The sequence below is a fragment of the Xenopus tropicalis genome, chromosome 6 (assembly GCF_000004195.4).
Source record: "Xenopus tropicalis strain Nigerian chromosome 6, UCB_Xtro_10.0, whole genome shotgun sequence".
NCBI classification, from domain to species: Eukaryota; Metazoa; Chordata; class Amphibia; order Anura; family Pipidae; genus Xenopus; species Xenopus tropicalis.
In genome coordinates, this window is record NC_030682.2 from 147,658,532 (window position 1) to 147,677,000 (window position 18,469).

At 46.4% G+C, this 18,469-nt stretch overlaps 1 protein-coding gene across 1 annotated transcript in view; it reads right to left on the reverse strand.

Annotated features, from left to right (window-relative positions):
- tsnare1 (t-SNARE domain containing 1) overlaps positions 1–18,469 on the reverse strand; it is a gene marked incomplete at its 5' end in the record, with an annotated part of 149,016 nt that overhangs the window by 99,844 nt on the left and 30,703 nt on the right. Inside the window, 2 exon segments of the mRNA NM_001112923.1 lie at positions 87–164; positions 15,630–15,755. Coding sequence (NP_001106394.1) covers positions 87–164; positions 15,630–15,714 — 163 coding nt within the window.

The window sequence follows — 18,469 nt, forward strand, 5'->3', positions numbered from 1 at the left end:
TGTGCCTGAGGGGGAGGCTTCTAAAGAGATCCCTCCCAAAAGATCACAAAGCAACACAAGGCTGATAGATTTGATTTTATACCCACCATTAATGTTTATCCGATAAATGTCACCGGAAGTGATCTGGAAAAGTTCTTGTAGTTCATTCTGATCGATCTGGGTGGCTGGGGAAGGAAACACAGCCGTTAGTATGATACGGACATGTGGCGGAAAGAACACATGCCAAGCCTGCTCTACGAAATGCCATTGTAATAACCAAAGTCACAGTTCACGCGTCCCATAATCCTCTCTCAGGTCACCTTACAGCCATGGTTCATTTGGCTGGCAATGTGCAATGCAGATCCACAGGTTGTCCCTTTCCTCCCCAGTTCTATGATCTTAGATACAATTAGGGACAATGGGGGGTAATTTATCAAAAGAGGGCAAATTTGCTCGTGGGCAGTAACCCATGGCAACCAAGCAAATTCTTACATTCATTGTTCTACTTGCAGCTGCCTGAAAAAAAGGCAATCACTGATTGGTTGCTATGGGTTACTGCCCGGGGCAAATTTGCCCAGTGTTAATAAATGACCCTTGTGTGAAGCCTTGTGTGCCGTAACTAAGGCTTGTATTGTGTGTGTAACAGAAAATAAACAGAATAAAAACAACAGGATGGAAGTGAGTAACAGCCGCCGTCGCTGCTTCTGCATCAATTATTGATCAATGTGCGTTTAGTCAAATGATAGTATAACCGAGCCGTGCTGCTCCTTCCTTTTATTTATACATTAGGATGGGGTTTAGGCTGACAAGTGACTGTAAGCACACGTGGCTCTATACATTTCAGCATGCAAGCTACACTTTGCAGGAAGTCTGGATGGATGGGGGGTGGGAAGTAGCAATATTGGAAGGGGAGCCCCAAAAACACCCTGCTTAAGTAAATGGGATTCTGCCATGAAATTTATGGGGCACTGTTTATTTCTAAATGACACTGTTACACAGCAAATAATTCCCTCTGCCATTTAACCTTTTATTCTTGAACCAACAAATGTATTTGTAGCTGTAATATTGGTGTGTAGGCGCCATCTCAGTGCCTTGTGCCTGAGTCTGAGCTTTCAGCCAGCGCTACACATTAGACCTGCTTTCAGCTAACCTATTGTTTCTCCTACTCCCATGTAACTGGAGGAGTCCCAAGCCGGACTTGGATTTCTTACTATTGAGTGCTATTCTGATACCTACTGGGAGCTGCTATCTTGCTCCCTTCCCATTGTTCTGCTGATCGGCTGCTGGGGGGGAGGGGGGGGGATATCACTCCAACTTGCAGCGCAGCAGTAAAGTGTGCCTGAATCTGAGCTTTCAGAAGGAGCCAGCGCTACACATTAGAACTGCTTTCAGCTAACCTATTGTTTCTCCTACTCCCATGTAACTGGAGGAGTCCCAAGCCGGACTTGGATTTCTTACTATTGAGTGCTATTCTGATACCTACTGGGAGCTGCTATCTTGCTCCCTTCCCATTGTTCTGCTGATTGGCTGCTGGGGGGGGGATATCACTCCAACTTACAGCGCAGCAGTAAAGTGTGCCTGAGTCTGAGCTTTCAGCCAGCGCTACACATTAGAACTGCTTTCAGCTAACCTATTGTTTCTCCTACTCCCATGTAACTGGAGGAGTCCCAAGCCGGACTTGGATTTCTTACTATTGAGTGCTATTCTGATACCTACTGGGAGCTGCTATCTTGCTCCCTTCCCATTGTTCTGCTGATTGGCTGCTGTGGGGGAGGGGGGGATATCACTCCAACTTGCAGCACAGCAGTAAAGTGTGCCTGAGTCGGAGCTTTCAGCCGGCGCTACACATTAGAACTGCTTTCAGCTAACCTATTGTTTCTCCTACTCCCATGTAACTGGAGGAGTCCCAAGCCGGACTTGGATTTCTTACTATTGAGTGCTATTCTGATACCTACTGGGAGCTGCTATCTTGCTCCCTTCCCATTGTTCTGCTGATCGGCTGCTGGGGGTGAGGGGGGGGGGGATATCACTCCAACTTGCAGCGCAGCAGTAAAGTGTGAGTGAAGTTTATCAGAGCACAGGTCACATGGCTGTGGCACCCTGGGAAATGAAGAATATGGCTAGCCCCATGGGAAAAACAGATTACAATGCAGGATTCTGCTGGAGAAGCTCTATTAACTGATGGGTTTGTAACAAACCTGTTTCCCATGTCAGTGTCGCTTTAAGCTAAATTCCAAGTATGTGCATTGTATGTGAGTTCTTGGATGCGTAGATTCCCAACAAACTGCTCCTACAGATCTGGCATGGATGGCGCCACACACTATACAACACGTGGGCAGACAAGCAATTAATTAAATGTCAGATAAAATACGACTTGTGCTCGTCACTACCAACTCCTTTTTTATTTATTTTTTAATTATTTAAATGATAAGGTCACGTTACACACATTTACACATCTAAGGAGAAAACAATGGGGGGGGGGGGGGTTGTATTTAATGGAAACATTAGTAACATTACGGGGTTAATCACAGTGATTAATGGCTGCACTGTGCTCCGTGTCACCTAAACCTTAACCAGGAACTGGCCTAGAAACACAGCCCACCTTGTTTGGGTTTTGTACCAAGTCTGTGCCCCCAGGAACTCCCCACCTTCAGCAAAAAAAAGGTAAGTTGTACTCACCACTAAATTTTAAACCATTCATACAAATAGCGACAAGAGCCCCTCTGTACTCAGGGACGGACTGGGGGGTATTATATATATATATATATATATATATATATATATATATATATGGGGGTATTATATATATATGGGGGCATATATATATATATATGTTTATATAAACATATATATATATATATATACATATATGGGGGTATTATATATATATGGGGGTATTTTATATATATATATATATATATATATATATATATATATATATGTTTCCTAGATCCCCTACATTTAGTTGCCTGAAAGCGGCACAGAGCCCAGTGAGCATGTGTGGTGCCACTGACACACAAAAAGATGGCCTAACAAGAACCAGGATGGGGATAATACATACAGTTTAGCAGGAACAGACCGCTAAGTTTGCTCATAGCCTGTACAGAGAGATACCATAAAACTATGGCACATAGGGATTCCCCTGTACTAAGCACAATTCAGCAGGAACAGCCCCCTAAGTTTGCCCATAGCCTGTACAGAGAGATACCATAAAACTATGGCACATAGGGATTCCCCTGTACTAAGCACAATTCAGCAGGAACAGCCCCCTAAGTTTGCTCATAGCCTGTACAGAGAGATACCATAAAACTATGGCACATAGGGATTCCCCTGTACTATGCACAATTCAGCAGGAACAGCCCCCTAAGTTTGCTCATAGCCTGTACAGAGAGATACCATAAAACTATGGCAGCATAGGGATTCCCCTGTACTAAGCACAATTCAGCAGGAACAGCCCCCTAAGTTTGCTCATAGCCTGTACAGAGAGATACCATAAAACTATGGCAGCATAGGGATTCCCCTGTACTAAGCACAATTCAGCAGGAACAGCCCCCTAAGTTTGCTCATAGCCTGTACAGAGAGATACCATAAAACTATGGCAGCATAGGGATTCCCCTGTACTAAGCACAATTCAGCAGGAACAGCCCCCTAAGTTTGCTCATAGCCTGTACAGAGATACCATAAAACTATGGCAGTACAGGGATATGGATATATATGGCACACAGCGTATCTGGTTGGCGCAGAATTAATGTGAGAATGAGGGAGATGAGGGGGGCACAGTGAGGGGCACAAGCAGTAAGAAAGCTTATTAAGCCGACCATATGACAGACTAGTCAGTGCCTGAGGATGATGCAGGGCACGACACAAGCCGGGGTACAAATATCCAGCCGCCCCCAAACACGGGGCTGTGTGTACGTGTGATTCAGTGCTGATAGTGATAAATCCAAGCTGCTAAACATGCCGAGTGTATGTAAGGCTTCTCCCACAGCTACTCGTGCAGCAGTGTCACCGAGCAAGGATGTGCTGTGTGTATCGCTATACCCACTCACTGCACTAACTGGTCTCCCTGGGGCTTTATCTCTGTAATTATAAAACCATAGCTTGTATCTAATCCCAACTCAGATATAATTATTCCTTATTAGAGGCAAAACAGTCCTATTGGGTTTATTACACCTTATTAGTGAAAATAAAAGTACGGTGATCCAAACTATGAAAATATCCCTTATCCAGAAACCCCAGGTCCCGACTATTCTGGATAACAGATCTCATACCTGTATTTGTTGAGCCTTGCAGCAATGCCAGTTCTGTCTCTTGAACAATGTGAGAGAAGTACAAAATCCCCCAGCAAAGGAAACGCTACCAGGGATTCTGAATGCACTGGTCCTTATAAGTTTACTTTGCCTTTAAAGTGAAGCATCTTCTTGGTAGCTTTTTGCCTTAATTTCCTTTAAATACCCAAAATATTTATATACTGATACATAATGAAACAGTGACTTTAAGCAACCTCCCAATGTGAACTCAACTCAAGGTAAACTTGGCCTTTACACCCGATTATAGCCATATGGTGCATTTCAATGTATATTATACGTATAAATGGGTATGGATTAGAAACAAGACTGAGCCCTGATGCATCACGTATAGAAAGTACATAAAACGGATATTCACTTGCCCTTTACAACCTGAAAAGCGGAGACCCCCCCAGTCACATTACAGGGCTTAATTCAGATTCACGTTTCATGGCAGCATAGAAACCAGTGCAGACAGCATCTGAATTGATAAACACTCAGCCCTGCGGCATCAGTTTCTATGACAGATAAACTTCAGGTTCTGCTTGATTATTTCACTACCACCCTCCCTTCCCCCTCAATCTTGGTTTCCTGGCAGCAGCCCTGAGCCCACTGAGCAAGTGCGGTGCCACGGACACACAAAAGATGGCCTAACAAGGTCCAAAAAGGGGAGCCATTTTGAAAGCCAGGATTATTACTGCTGGACCTGTTTTACATTATATAAATAGCAGAACTTCTATCTAACAAATCCAATCCCTGCAGGCACTCCCCCCTTATTATGAGAGAGTGTGAGTGTCAGGGCTAGTACTGTATCTCACTAACTGTTGGGACATAAATGACATTTTCTACAGAATCCCAAATATAAGGAAAAGCAGAGCTGCCAGTAAATGGAGCACAGAGTACAGATACCGGTACCTAATTACCGGCCCGGGGAATAGACTGCCGCTGAAAGGGCAAGTTCAGCTGACTCTCACAAATCCTTTTCGAAAGGAAATCTAGATAAGTTCCAGCCGCCCAACGGCAGATTCTGCCCATATCTCTCTGTTAGGCCAAATGAATAAATGAAAATACATAAAGTGATGACTAGTACAGCATCCAAGCCTGAGTGCTCAGCCGCTGCTATGGCTGCCAAGTGCGCATAATAGCACAAAGGGGGTTTATTTACCCCAGCGAGATGGCATTAAATAAACCCAATAGGGCTGTTCTGCCCCAATAAGGGGTAATTATATCTTAGTTGGGATCAAGTACAGGTACTGTTTTATTATTACAGAGAAAAGGGAATCATTTAACCATGAAATAAACCCAATAGGGCTGTTCTGCCCCCAATAAGGGGTAATTATATCTTAGTTGGGATCAAGTACAGGTACTGTTTTATTATTACAGAGAAAAGGGAATCATTTAACCATTAAATAAACCCAATAGGACTGTTCTGCCCCAATAAGGGGTAATTATATCTTAGTTGGGATCAAGTACAGGTACTGTTTTATTATTACAGAGAAAAGGGAATCATTTAACCATTAAATAAACCCAATAGGGCTGTTCTGCCCCCAATAAGGGGTAATTATATCTTAGTTGGGATCAAGTACAGGTACTGTTTTATTATTACAGAGAAAAGGGAATCATTTAACCATTAAATAAAGCCAATAGGGCTGTTCTGCCCCCAATAAGGGGTAATTATATATTTGCTGGAAGAAAGCGGCAAATAAAAAATATAACAAATAAATAGTGAAGACCAATTGAAAAGTTGCTTAGAAGTTGCCATTCATGGAATTCGCTGAAAGATAAACTTTAGATAACAGTGATATCCCAATGGTCTTTTCTGCCACTGCACAGTATGAATTCCAGCAGAAGGTTCTGTGGGTTCTGCAGAGGCCCAGAGAAGGCCTAGTGAGCCTCTAGCACTAAGGGCCAATGTTCCTATTTCCCATAGGGCCATTCTCCTCTCTGTTCTGCCTGTTACGCTCACAATGCCGACCAACTAAAATTCTGTGCTTTCCAGAAGAGTACATTTTGGAGAAACGCTGAGAGTTGCTCCAGTAGCCGGGCCCATAACCTGCTCGGAATATTTTTATCCCAAATCAATAGAGAAGAGCATAAATCTTTATTATGAACTACGTGCGCTTCTCCCCAGTCGGCTCGCGCAGGGGCCGAAACTTGCTGTTCTGCGGTGCAACTTACAGAGCAGACAAAGAGAGGCATAAATCTGCCAGCGAGGGGGTTCCAGGGGGTGCAATGAAGGCAGCGACTATAAATCTTTCCTAAGAAACAGACCTACACAGCACTGGCCATTTATATATATATATTCCTCACTCTCCAAAGCACCCCCAGGGGGCGCCCCTACGTAAAGGCAAGTCTGGCGCTAATGGGCCAACTGTTCTTCCCAGTACCAGGCATTACTCTTTGTATTACTGAGCTAAGGGGCAATATACTGATGGCTATCCACAGGGTCGGACTGGGGGGTGCAGGGCCCATTGGGATTGCCGCTCCAGGGGCCCTACAGGCCCCCCGCCAGCCGCATCCCCCACACCCCTAGGGGCACCAGCTGTACCCCCCGCTGAGGCTACTTAAAGTTTGGCAGGGGCCCCAGTCCGACGTCCTCCCCTGAGCGAGCATAAGTTTAACACATCAGGGGAGGAACACTGTTGGCCAGGGGAGTGCCGGCAAGGGTCGGGTATGGGCTGCTGGTCCCACCGGGTATTTTCCCGGTGTCCTGGTGGCCCAGTCTGACCCTGGTTATCCATGTACTGTTCCGATCAGAACACCTCTAACAGCCAAAGGATACCATGGGGGGGTCCGGGGAGTTGTTATGGGGGTGCCAACCCTGCCTCTTACTAGTTCTAAAGTCTTAATGAGAGGAAACAAAAAGTCTGGTAAAGCCACCCATTCTTCTCAACCCACCCCCCCAGGATAAGTGTGGGACAAAGCCAAGGAAAATGGATATTGATGGGAGCCCTGGGAGCGGTGGATGGATAGATAGAAATAGATGGATAGACCGAGTTCAATAACCAAACTGCAGCCAATCAAAATGGCCAGAACCCAGCCGAGACTGCCACGCGCTCAGCCCTCTAGTGGCCGGGACACAGGGCAACACAAGGCTCTATTTATCCCTATAGGAGGTAACTAAGGACTAGAAAGTGCACGGAATCCAGGATTCGGCCTTTATCAGCAGGCAAATCCATGCTCCTGGCCGATCCAAATCCGAATCCTTAAAGGGGTGATTCATGGGGGGCATGGCTTGGGGGCACAAAGGCACAGTCACTGAAGGCAACGCTGATAACTGACCTGACTTGCTCCGATTTTCATTCTCGACCCCTGGAAATACCTGTTTAAAGTGACCAACTGCACAGAAGTATTTAAATGACTTTAAAGGGTGTTTTCAACTTTAAGTTTACTTTTAGTATGTTATAGAATGGCCAATTCTAAGCAATTGGTCTTCATTATTTATTTGTTATAGTATTTTTTTAAGTGGGGGTCACTGACCCCGGCAGCCAGAAAACTATTGCTCTGTGAGGCTCCAGTTTTATTGTTATTGCTACTTTTTTTTTTCTATTCAGTCCCTCCCCTATTCATATACCAGTCTCTCATTCAAACCCCTCCCTGGTTGCTAAAGTAATTTGGACCCTAGCAACCAGATAACTGCCGAAATAACTAAATTACTAAAAACCTACAAATAAAAAATGAAGACCAATTGCAAATAGTTTCAGAATATTACTCTGAAACTCAATGTTTACTTTTAAATCTCTTTAAAATCACATGACTTTTATTCACAAGAACTGGTTCGGCATTTGGCCGAAGTTTTTACGAAGGATTTGGGGTTCGGCGCACCCCTACCAGAGAGAATGGCAGGGAGCTCCGGATCCCCATCAAGCAGTTAAATGCTGGAATATCTAGATTAACGTCTATGATTCATTAGCTATGCATTAAATATTTTATTCCGCGGCACTTTCCGTCCTACAGATCAAATAAACCCTAAAAGAACAGTGATGCAATCGTCAAAAAAACTGCTCGATTCCTCTGAAATGATGATTATATGGTGCCCTAAAATGTAGGAGAGATTATTAATAGGCATCAATCATCCAACTGAAAATATATTAGCGGGGAAATTCACTGTCAGTGAAGCATGAGGATGACGGGGGGGCCAATTTGGGGCCCGGGGCAGGGTTGGGGGGATACACAGAATTGTGCCACTGACATAAAGCAATCGGCTCAGTACCCTCCTGGGGTACAAAAGTATAATATATAGTATATAATGTTTGTGGCTCAGTAATGCCTATGAGCCAACCTGGCTTAGGGACAGAGCGCAGAGGGGGCACAGAGAGCGCAGAGGGGGCACAGAGAGCGCAGAGGGGGCACAGAGAGCGCAGAGGGGGCACAGAGAGCGCAGAGGGGGCACAGAGAGCGCAGAGGGGGCACAGAGAGCGCAGGGCAGAGGGGACTGGCAGAGCCGTGCCTTGGCACAGGGAACCGCCAACTGCCTTGCACTGATTCACAGCCCCCGTATGTGCCCTGACGCACACACGCGCCCATACGGTACCACTCACACCCCCGCCGGCATACACAGCCCAGCCATGTTCAGGGGAATCACATGCTGCTAAATGTTTTCTTTCTTATGTGGCACTGTCTTATGGGGGGGACCCAGGGGGAACCCTAATGGCATGGGAATGAGAGGGGGAAACATACGGGAGACAGAGAGACACAGCAAGACCATGTAATGTGAAACACTGGGCTATACGGCGGGGACAGGGCGGCACCGGGCTATACGGCGGGGACAGGGCGGCACCGGGCTATACGGCGGGGACAGGGCGGCACCGGGCTATACGGCGGGGACAGGGCGGCACCGGGCTATACGGCGGGGACAGGGCGGCACCGGGCTATACGGCGGGGACAGGGCGGCACCGGGCTATACGGCGGGGACAGGGCGGCACCGGGCTATACGGCGGGGACAGGGCGGCACCGGGCTATACGGCGGGGACAGGGCGGCACCGGGCTATACGGCGGGGACAGGGCGGCACCGGGCTATACGGCGGGGACAGGGGGCACCGGGCTACGGGGACAGGCGGCACCGGGCTATACGGCGGGGACAGGGCGGCACCGGGCTATACGGCGGGGACAGGGCGGCACCGGGCTATACGGCGGGGACAGGGCGGCACCGGGCTATACGGCGGGGACAGGGCGGCACCGAAAATTCACCTGTAACATATCCAAGCCAGCGTTGCCCAACATTGCCCAGGGAAATGCCAAAAGGGAAACACAATAAGTTCTTACAAATAAACAGATGAGAGCAGGCAATAAAAGCCTAATGGCAAAAGCATTGTGTTCCCATTCCCTAGCACATATTAAGCAATTAATCATAATGACAGCTACTCATTAATGCTGCAACATGCTCCTTATATATAAACCCACTTTACATGTTATTTTTTACTGAACTGTAAATGTTAACGAGAAACAACTTCATTTATTCACCCCGTGGTTAACTTCATGGGGGAAAACCTTACATAGAACTTCCCTGGCACCTCCTACCCATATGTATAAATACAAATATACAGAGAAGGAATGTTCTGGGCACACAATAAGCTGTACCCCCATACTGTACTGTCTAAGGGAAACACTATGGCACCCCCTACCCATATGTATAAATACAAATATACAGAGAAGGAATGTTCTGGGCACACAATAAGCTGTACCCCCATACTGTACTGTCTAAGGGAAACACTATGGCACCTCCTACCCATATGTATAAATACAAATATACAGAGAAGGAATGTTCTGGGCACACAATAAGCTGTACCCCCATACTGTACTGTCTAAGGGAAAAACTATGGCACCCCCTACCCATATGTATAAATACAAATATACAGAGAAGGAATGCTCTGGGCACACAATCAGCTGTACCCCCATACTGTACTGTCTAAGGGAAACACTATGGCACCCCCTACCCATATGTATAAATACAAATATACAGAGAAGGAATGTTCTGGGCACACAATAAGCTGTGAACCCATACTGTACTGTCTAAGGGAAACACTATGACACCTCCTACCCATATGTATAAATACAAATATACAGAGAAGGAATGTTCTGGGCACACAATAAGCTGTACCTCCATACTGTACTGTCTAAGGGAAACACTATGGCACCTCCTACCCATATGTATAAATACAAATATACAGAGAAGGAATGTTCTGGGCACACAATAAGCTGTACCTCTGTACTGTCTAAGGGAAACACTATGGCACCCCCTACCCATATGTATAAATACAAATATACAGAGAAGGAATGTTCTGGGCACACAATAAGCTGTACCCCCATACTGTACTGTCTAAGGGAAACACTATGGCACCCCCTACCCATATGTATAAATACAAATATACAGAGAAGGAATGTTCTGGGCACACAATAAGCTGTGAACCCATACTGTACTGTCTAAGGGAAACACTATGGCACCTCCTACCCATATGTATAAATACAAATATACAGAGAAGGAATGTTCTAGGCACACAATAAGCTGTACCTCCATACTGTACTGTCTGTAAAACTATGAGCAAACATACAAAGCTGTTCCTGCTGAATTGTGCTTAGTACAGGGGAAACCCTATGCTGCCATAGTTTTATGGTATCTCTCTGTACAGGCTATAGGCAAACTTAGGGGGCTGTTCCTGCTGAATTGTGCTTAGTACAGGGGAATCCCTATGTGCCATAGTTTTATGGTATCTCTCTGTACAGGCTATGAGCAAACTTAGGGGGCTGTTCCTGCTGAATTGTGCTTAGTACGGGGGAATCCCTATGTGCCATAGTTTTATGGTATCTCTCTGTACAGGCTTAATAAGGAGAGGCATAGAATTAAGGGGACAATAATGTCTGTATTTTAGCAGAGAGGTATGTCTTTTGGCTCCTACGCTTGCAATAGGGCCCTTTTATGAGACAGACAAGTATATATTTCCCTTATTAAGTTAATAGCAATGAAAGTAAGTGACAAACATATATATTTTCGCTTTTTATAGAGCAAACAGGGCACAAACTGCCTGATAATTTACTCACTACACTGCCGGACAGAGGTGGGGGATTTAGCTCTGGGCCTCTGGGTATCTGTACGACCGGTCTATAAAAATGATTTTTTATTCTATTATTCCCATTTCTATTTTGCGAGGTGTAAAAAAAATCACAGATAAAAGTCTCCGAACAATGAAAAACGGTCGGGGAATGAAAATGGCAAAATTGGCACCGATTTTCACTCATTAAAAGCAGAAAAATGTGACAAGTGAGATAGTGAACGGAGTGTTAATTTAGCAAAATATGCTCAATGGAAACCTTTTAGTCTAATGGCAGCTGTTAATTTAAGGTGCATCTCTTTGTTAAGCACTCGCTCATTATAATGGGATACTGGGCACGGGCCGTCTGTACCAAGTGTCAGCTCAGCCGGTGATAGCGCAGAATATTCCCTTTATTTTTACTGCTCTGTCCCATGACGCCCCCCCCCATGTGTGTGTGTGGAGGGGGGGGGGCATCCATGTTTGTATCACAGGAGTCAATGAAAGGTCCCCTTGCTGCCCCTGCCCTTCTGGGAAGGTTCCCACTAGATGTTGGGACAGTGTTGCTGGGAGTTGCTTCCATTCAGCCACAAGAGCATTAGTGAGGTTGGGCAGTGATGTTGGGGGTCAGTCTCACAGTCGGGGTTCCATCCCACAGGGGGTCAGTTGGGTTGCCCCTCCCCTTGCTGCTATAACTGCCATTACCCTTCTGGGAAGGTTCCCACTAGATGTTGGGACAGTGTTGCTGGGAGTTGCTCCCATTCAGCCACAAGGGCATTAGTGAGGTTGGGCAGTGATGTTGGGGATCAGGCTCACAGTCGGGGTTCCATCCCACAGGGGTTCAGTTGGGTTGCCCCTCCCCTTGCTGCTATAACTGCCATTACCCTTCTGGGAAGGTTCCCACTAGATGTTGGGACAGTGTTGCTGGGAGTTGCTCCCATTCAGCCACAAGAGCATTAGTGAGGTTGGGCAGTGATGTTGGGGATCAGGCTCACAGTTGGGGTTCCATCCCACAGGGGGTCAGTTGGGTTGCCCCTCCCCTTGCTGCTATAACTGCCCCTGCCCTTCTGGGAAGGTTCCCACTAGATGTTGGAACAGTGTTGCTGGGAGTTGCTCCCATTCAGCCACAAGAGCATTAGTGAGGTTGGGCAGTGATGTTGGGGGTCAGGCTCACAGTCGGGGTTCCATCCCACAGGGGGTCAGTTGGGTTTAGGTTAGGGGTTTGGAGAGGTTTACCCCACTCCAAGCAATGTTTGCCATTAGTTACACTGATGTACGGTTTGTTTGCCTCGGACCCCCCATGAGCTCCCCCACACTCCCTAAGGACAGTCCTTGTGCTGACGCTGCTTCGGGAGACAGTTTGGGGCTCAGCAGTGAGAATAAAGCTGAGAGTGCTGCACTTTAGACAGCCTGTCCGGATACTTTTGGCCACAGACTGAAGACAGTAAATGGGATATGGTAATAAGATCGCAGGGTTGCATATAATCTTTACGAGATGCTCTCTGAAACCTCAGATCCTATAAATTAACTTTGATTCCTATCATAGTGCCGATAAATGAGAATTTATTAAGTGCCGAGGCTTTGTCCTGATTCCCCATAGCAGGAGAGACCGTGCGTATGCTGCAGTATATATATATATATATATATATGTGTGTGTATATACAGATAACAGCACGGCTCTGTGGCTCGCTTTATTAGACAGAACATCAGAGCCATTAAGTTACAATGGGAGGAAGCAGCGAGCAGACGTGCCTCACAGCCGGACCGCACAACACTTATATTAAAGGTGCCGGGAACGATAAAACCCCCTGTCAGATGAGCGGCACAAGCTGCTGGGAGTTTATAGACAGCAGGCAATAAAACCTGAGTTAAATTTGCCCGGGAAATGGGCAAACGAAAAAGGTGAAGGCTGTTTCTGAGAATTCCCCCCTCTGTGGGCAGAACTGGCTGACACCACACTACCAGGTAAGTCCCATTCCACTCCAGTATCAGTATTTCTGACACATCCTGCCTATAAGGGAACGGCCGGCTGCCATAAGCACAATCCCCGGCCCCCCTAAGGGCAAGGCACCCTGCACATCCGGCACAAATACGAGGAGACTGGGCGGCACGGGATGGAGCAGAGACAGCCGGTTCTGACAGACACGGGGGCTGCAATGCAGAGAGAATGTACATTAATGCAACGCCATCATATTTTTTACTCATTTATATGTGCACTGAACTGATTAAAGTCAATTGGATGAAACGTAATCATGTACTGGTCTGTAATGAATGCATTCGGATCTGTGCCCGTTACACAAGGAGAGGGGGCTGGATAAAGTCAGCACTGATGGAGGTTTCCATACATGTAACAACTTCACCCATTGGTCGCAGAAAAGATCGTTCATACCCTCCACTTATGTTTAGGGCTTAATTGTTCGATATGGAGGTAGAAACAACAGGAAATCTACCCCTAAATGCACCTTCAACGGCGTCCGATCAAAATCTTCTGTCCCGCCCAATATCCAAGGCTTTTGAGATTTCGGCCGTCTCATCAATCCACCATAAACGCACCAACTACCATACGAAACCTCACTTTATACGATAATATGGGTGCGTGTATGGCCAGCTTAATGCTAAGTCAGGAGCTGTAACTGTCCATTTGTCTGGCCAGGACCCTCAAGGAGATCTTTGGTGGTCTGGTCATCTAAAGGTGGCCATACACGGGCCGATTTGTGTCCTTTAGGCCGATTGGCCAGACTTTGATTGTGTAGGTTTGATTTTCTGTCTGATCGGGGACCACATCGGCTCGTTGATGCTGTCCCCAATCCTACAGCACCTGTGCCCCCCATTTAAATTTGATGGTGTGGCCCTAGGGTAGGTAGGTATATTCAGCACATTAGAATGTTGATCTCCTAGGACCTGGGTAAACAAAAAGGGGTCCCTTAAAGAGCAGATGCCCACTTTCTGATTCAAAACCCAGATAGTCCTTGGTCAGTGGATTTGCACATTATTAACCCCCCCGCCCCCACACACACAACCACCACATAATCTCCTTATACCCAAATCGACTGGTTTTTGCTCTATGCAGGGAATATCCATCAGACACGGAGCACCCAGACAGTGTAAGATTCCCTTCCTAGGGGAACACAGAGCAGAGAGAAGTTCCTTGATTTTGGCAGAGAAGGGACTATATTAATACCGACTTATGCAAAGAATATCCTAACGATTTGCCTTAATGAAGTCACATCCCTGACAGCTTTCGTGCCCATCTCCCACGTGAGCCATTGCCTGGGCTGCTCGGGGCCGGATAAGGACAATGATCGAGATATAACGAAGCACTTACTTATGCTCTGCTCGCTAATTAGTTGCTTTATTTCCCCTTGCACAGTTGCAATTTCCATTTATAAACTTAAATCAATAATGATTTCTAAACTTCAGAATTAATGAAATAAAATCTAGTAGAAAATGTTACACACTGAAAAGTCTGCTGTGCCGGAATCGCCATCAATTGTAACCCCTCAGGGTTCCGTACTGGGTCCATGTTTATTTAAGTTGTTCATTAATGGCTTAGGGGAAGGTATGGTAAGTAATGTATCGCTGTTTGCAAATGATACAAAACTCTGCAGCCCAATTAAGTCCATTAAAACCGGGATGTGGCACCTTGCAGCGGGATCTGGGCAAGTTGGCAATTTTGGGACTGCACTGGGCAAATCCATAATGGAAAAGGACCTTGGAGTAGATAATAAACTTGGCTGTAGCAAGCAATGCCAGGCAGCAGCTGCAAGGGCAAACAGGGTATTGAGCTGTATTAAAAGGGGTATAGATTCACGGGAGGGGGGGTTATTCTTCCCCTTTACAGAGCGCTGGTAAGGCCCCATCTAGAATATGCTGTTCAGTTTTGGTCTCCAGTGCTCAAACGGGACATTACTGAGTTAGAGAGGGTCCAGAGAAGGGCAACTAAGCTGGTAAAGGGTATGGGAAGTCTCAGTTATGGGGAAAGGCTGGTCAAGTTGGGGTTGTTTACACTGGGAAAGCGGCTCTTAAGGGGGGATATGATAACTATGTATAAATATATAAGGGGATCATAAAATAACCTCTCTAATGCTTTATTTACCAGTAGGTCCTTCCAACGGGCACGAGGGCACCCACTCCGATTAGAAGAAGGGCGGTTCCGTCTGAATATTCGGAAAGGATTGGTTTCCGCAATATATAATTGACAGCTCAGATTTTAAATGCATTTATAACAGCTTTTTATGTTTGGGTGACAGGTCCCCTTTAACTCGGGGTACAACATCCAGGCACCGATATTTGAGTCTACAACCACCTAAAGTATTTGAGCTGATGATGGACTTACCAAGAGGCTGGTATCCTTGTGTAGAGGGTCCACTGAAAGGGTTTCTGCTTCCAAATCCACTGCCATCTAGCGACCCATACGACATGTTTGTAAGTAGGAATCAGGCTGATCTGCGACGCCGGAGAACTGAGGAGAGAGAGAGTCAGGAGAGAGACCGTGAGAAACACTAAATATGGAGATCTGCTCTACTCCGGCCTACAACAGATCTGCTCTACTCCGGCCTACAACAGATCTGCTCTACTCCGGCCTACAACAGATCTGCTCTACTCCGGCCTACAACAGATCTGCTCTACTCCTGCCTACAACAGTTCTGCTCTACTCCGGCCTACAACAGATCTGCTCTACTCCGGCCTACAACAGATCTGCTCTACTCCGGCCTACAACAGATCTGCTCTACTCCTGCCTACAACAGATCTGCTCTACTCCTGCCTACAACAGATCTGCTCTACTCCGGCCTACAACAGATCTGCTCTACTCCGGCCTACAACAGATCTGCTCTACTCCGGCCTACAACAGATCTGCTCTACTCCGGCCAAAGTGGAGGGTAAATGAAATGAGTGGTCATTAAAGGAAGGCAATATTGTGTTTCATCTGCCCCACTTACACATCTCTCCTCTGTAAATTCCCTTTTCTAGTCCTTTGTAAATAAATGGCCAATGTACCATAAAGAATTTCAATCCCTATGATGCAAAAAGTCTCTCTCTCACCATTTATGGATCTGTTCAATTGGCCACAACCCCAAAGATAACAAGCCACACCCCTCATATGTTCCTGCCATTAGAAACACATGGACGTAGGAGGTGCTTAAAAGGGATACTGTCGTGATATTTATGGGGCACTTTTTATTTCTAAATGACACTGTTACACAGCAAATAATTCCCTCTGCCATTTAACCTTTTATTCTTGAACCAACAAATGTATTTGTAGCTGTAATATTGGTGTGTAGGCGCCATCTCAGTGCCTTGTGCCTGAGTCTGAGCTTTCAGCCAGCGCTACACATTAGAACTGCTTTCAGCTAACCTATTGTTTCTCCTACTCCCATGTAACTAGAGGAGTCCCAAGCCGGACTTGGATTTCTTACTATTGAGTGCTATTCTGATACCTACTGGGAGCTGCTATCTTGCTCCCTTCCCATTGTTCTGCTGATCGGCTGCTGGGGGTGAGGGGGGGTGGATACCACTCCAACTTGCAGCGCAGCAGTAAAGTGTGCCTGAGTCTGAGCTTTCAGCCAGCGCTACACATTAGAACTGCTTTCAGCTAACCTATTGTTTCTCCTACTCCCATGTAACTAGAGGAGTCCCAAGCCGGACTTGGATTTCTTACTATTGAGTGCTGTTCTGAGCTGCTATCTTACTCCCTTCCCATTGTTCTGCTGATCGGCTGCTGGGGGTGAGGGGGGGGGGATATCACTCCAACTTGCAGCGCAGCAGTAAAATGTGAGCGAAGTTTATCAGAGCACAGGTCACATGGCTGTGGCACCCTGGGAAATGAAGAATATGGCTAGCCCCATGGGAAAAACAGATTACAATGCAGGATTCTGCTGGAGAAGCTCTATTAACTGATGGGTTTTGAAAAGAATCCTGTTTTCCCATGACAGTGTTCCTTTAAGTGCTCGCGAGCAGCATACAGGCAAACAATGGCTGCTTATACACAGATAAACCAATAGGCCGTGCCAGTAGTACATTTACAGAGATTAAGCAAAGAGAAAATGAAGGAGTCAGCGACCATGAGTTGAACCATAACCCCACATATATGCATAACAGTTTATATATAATGGAAATGCCCCAGATTTTCCATATTCGCTACCCTAAGCTATTCTACTGAAAGCAAGAAAAAAAAAACCCCATAATGCTTTGTGGCTTGTCAATGGCATGACACTGTATGCCTGGTGTAAATTATCAACAGTCCGAAGAAATCAATGGCAGAAGGGCAGTGAGCAGCGGGGCAAATTGATTGAGACTTGACTTGAGGTTCCCATGTAATGAGTGTGGGACGTATAATCGCTATATGGATCGCTCCTTTGTTGCTACATGTAACATTTCTGACTTATTTCAGGCTCCAAGGAAATGTGTTGATTGAGTCTCAAGTCAAGAGGATTTAATAGAAAGGAGAAGAAAATAAAGACTTTAATTCAATGGGACACATAGCAGCCGGCATGATATACTGCTTGATTTATACAGGGCCGGCACACATTCACTCCTATCAGCCCTGCCCCAGTGAGCTTACAATCTAAGGCCCCTATCACATTCCCATCAGCCCTGCCCCAGTGAGCTTACAATCTAAGGTCCCTATCCCATTCCCATTAGCCCTTGCCCCAGTGAGCTTACAATCTAAGGTCCCTATCCCATTCCCATCAGCCCTGCCCCAGTGAGCTTACAATCTAAGGCCCCTATCCCATTCCCATCAGTCCCTGCCCCAGTGAGCTTACAATCTAAGGTCCCTATCCCATTCCCATCAGTCCCTGCCCCAGTGAGCTTACAATCTAAGGTCCCTATCACATTCCCATCAGTCCCTGCCCCAGTGAGCTTACAATCTAAGGTCCCTATCCCATTCCCATCAGTCCCTGCCCCAGTGAGCTTACAATCTAAGGTCCCTATCCCATTCCCATCAGTCCCTGCCCCAGTGAGCTTACAATCTAAGGTCCCTATCCCATTCCCATCAGTCCCTGCCCCAGTGAGCTTACAATCTAAGGTCCCTATCCCATTCCCATTAGCCCTTGCCCCAGTGAGCTTACAATCTAAGGTCCCTATCCCATTCCCATCAGCCCTGCCCCAGTGAGCTTACAATCTAAGGCCCCTATCCCATTCCCATCAGTCCCTGCCCCAGTGAGCTTACAATCT